At 42.9% G+C, this 3,145-nt stretch overlaps 1 protein-coding gene across 1 annotated transcript in view; it reads right to left on the bottom strand.

Moving 5' to 3' along the window:
• The window catches only part of tmem63c (transmembrane protein 63C), a 20,470-nt gene that overhangs the window by 9,335 nt on the left and 7,990 nt on the right, over positions 1-3,145 (bottom strand). Inside the window, exon 2 of the mRNA XM_010789134.1 lies at positions 1,833-2,058. Coding sequence (XP_010787436.1) covers positions 1,833-2,042 — 210 coding nt within the window. The 5' untranslated portion in view covers positions 2,043-2,058. The remainder of the gene's footprint in view (positions 1-1,832; positions 2,059-3,145) is intronic.

Below are 3,145 nucleotides of genomic sequence, written 5' to 3'. Positions count from 1 at the left end.
TCTGGGCGCCGTGTTGGCGGGATGTTGCGCGGCTCGCTGCTGTGCCCTTTGAGCGGACAGTGTGAGCTGGATTACTGGTGTCGTTTCCTTGCTGCGTGGGGTCTGCGAGACAGCTCAGGCTGAGTTCAGGCTGAGAAATCCGCAGAGCAGCGGCTGAGAAAAGATAAGGCTGAGTGAGTGTGTGTGTGAGGAGCTCCACGGATTGGTCCATTTGGACCTGGGTGTCGTTACATCACTATACTCAGGAAGAAAAAATGGAAAAAGAAAAATCTCCAACGAGGCGTTCTGGGGCAGCATAGACACGTTTTTTCTGTGTTAGAGTTTGAGTTGTACTCGCTACAGGGTGTACTTTGAGGGTTTGTGACTCTGCAGACCGTTTACATGCAGAAAAAGCTACATATCACACAAGGGGACGGGTAATAACCAGAAAAGCATGACATGGGACCTTTAAAGGACATATCCAAGAGAAAAAAACAAGTTAGAGTTCCTTACTCAGCAGACAAATATGAAACTCAGTCCTCTGTTCCTACTATCATGATAGATAAAATCCCTTTTGTCTCTAACTGATCAAAATCACACATATTTAGGATTGTACATCTACAGTAAGCATCTATCATTTATAACTGTTTCCTTTGGAACACATTTGTATCCTGAATGTATCCAGGAGGGTTTCACAAAAATATAAATCTTTTCTTCCAGGAAGTCCTGGCTTTGCCGGGGGCTGGAGTGCATGCGTTAGGAAAGAGTGGGGTTCACCCTGGAGAGGGCAGGAGTTTATCAGATACACAGATAACTATTCACATGCAGGAGCATTTAAAATATTCAATTAACCTGGGGACCTGCGACATCAGTAAAGACTGGAACCCAGTCTTGGGTTAGGACTACAGTTACATTTAGGAACACTGAAGTTTGAGGTTATTGATATAAGTAAGCAGAAAGTCCTCTTAATAAAAACAAAAATGGATCATGTATGTATTTGTGGTTTCTATAACACGGAATTTCCACTTTCATTTCATACTTTCATGTGTAATGTCCAGCATTTCTAACACTGCTGATGCAGCTGTCATACTTTATTATCATTTAGAGCAGAGGAAATGCCTGAGACAGATTATTTTACAGAAACAGCCCTCCGTCCATGTATCACTTGTTGTTTTCTGTTTGTATCCTCGTTATATTTCAACAGGGTGGTGGCAGCTCTGGATTTATTCACAGACCTTGTTATCGAGGTCCTTGAATTAAGCTGCAGCATACAGTAGAGGTCACCTAGACTCACTCTAGACTAGAGCATATATATGGACAACAAGCTCCTTGATAAAGAGAGCAAGTGTGGTTCAAACAAGAGTGTTTTTTTCCTTTGTATTATTAATTCCTTTTTATAATTTGTCATATTCAATTGAACTTTTACGGAAAATGTCACTGTTTCCAGCTTCTCAGACATGAACATTATCTTTTTTTTTGTTCCTCTATGATAGTAAACTAAAACTCTTTTGCAATGTTGGTTCAACAAAACATGACATCACCATGGGCTGTGAGAATGTATGCACCTTTTTGTATAGACCAAACATTTGATGAAAAAAATTATGAGCTGATAAAATATCATACAATTAATAATAAATTAAAGTTAGTTGCATTATCCCTCTATATGCATAACTCAGAAAATGTTACTGCACTGGTCATTATAGTAATTGGGACGATATGAAAAAGGCAAATGACCTTTTGAAAGTCTGTTGCGTATTATACTTTCCAAACAGATGTTAATAGACAATAGCTTATCTCACATTAATTGTGTAAATGGGTGGTTAATGGGTGCTTTGTTGGGTGTGAGTCTGTACCATCCAAAGGACAACATTGATTGCGAGGACAGTGGGCACCCCTCCAAACGGGAGACCCTGCAGGACGCTGCTGCGGGAGTGCGCGCGATAGCATCTCTCTGCAGTGCTGTTTTCCTCCCCGAAAGAGTCCAGGATGCTCAGAGCATCCAGGTCTGCAGCGTCCCCCCCCACAGGGGGCGCTCTCGCCGCAAACAGCTCAGAGTGCGCCATCAGCACTGGACCATATCTGAAGGGAAAAAGAAATAGGAGAAATAAACAGAGTCCATTAGCCAAGATTTGTTAAGTGTTGGAGAAACGTTTGCTGACATTAGCCACCATTAGCTACCAGTCATACAAGAAAAAGTTGGAACTGCGAAAAGCTATGTGTTTCACTGCTGATGAATAGTTTACAAGAGAAGAAAACGTTTGTAAAGCCTGCTTTGAGTTGGATTTAGGCATGTAATTTGTTGCCATTATGCACATCCATTCAATAACGACACACCCTATACTAGCCTGTATTAACATTGACTGAAAATGTTGATATTTGTGGGAGACTGAGGGTGTGGTGTTGGTAATTAGCGATGAAGTTGAGATTTAATGGTCGCTTTTTGTAATACACAATTGTGGTGACTTTTTTTTTCGCAGACAAGTGTGTGCCACTCACTCTAAGTTCAGTTATGAGAGCACTTTGAAGAGGTCTAATGACCATCTCATTCCATTAGCAGTCATTGATCCGTGTCTGTTTATCTGACAAATGGAAGTGCAGACGTTGTTATGGTGAGTGAAGGAAGCAGGACACAAATGCAGATAACGCTGAAAATGCCTTTATTTCAAGGATAAATACAAATAACTTTGACAAACCAGAACGAGGAGGCGACACGAAGGACCCGACAGCCGGGTTTTAGGGCAGGAGGACTGGGGGAGGTTGGGTGGGACCACCGGATCACTCGGCAGGGAGGAGGCCTGGGGGAGGTGGGGTGGGACGAACTCCAAACAAGCTGAAAACACCCAAGCCCAAAAAAAAAAATCCCTGCAGACCTTAGCAGGAACCTCCCCCCCCCCAACGACAATGCCGTAATACACACAATACAGTACAAAAACAGGATAGTACAAAAGGAGAACCATATAACAGACCAGGAAGAAGGACCACAAAAAGGGGGACAGCAATCAAAGGGAACACACGAGACTACACACAAGTGGGACACCCGGGGAACACAAAGAGGAGGGGACGGACCGACAAAGAGCAGAACACTAATGGGCGGAGCGGACAATAAACAGAACAGAGAAGGACACAAGTCACCAAACCAAGCAGGAAAAGCAAACACTGACTCAAG

Source organism: Notothenia coriiceps, unplaced genomic scaffold (genome assembly GCF_000735185.1).
Source record: "Notothenia coriiceps isolate Sejong01 unplaced genomic scaffold, NC01 NC01_scaffold00032523, whole genome shotgun sequence".
Lineage (NCBI taxonomy): Eukaryota > Metazoa > Chordata > Actinopteri > Perciformes > Nototheniidae > Notothenia > Notothenia coriiceps.
The sequence above is the reverse complement of the archived record's forward strand: the minus strand, read 5'-3'. Positions and strand labels throughout refer to the sequence as shown.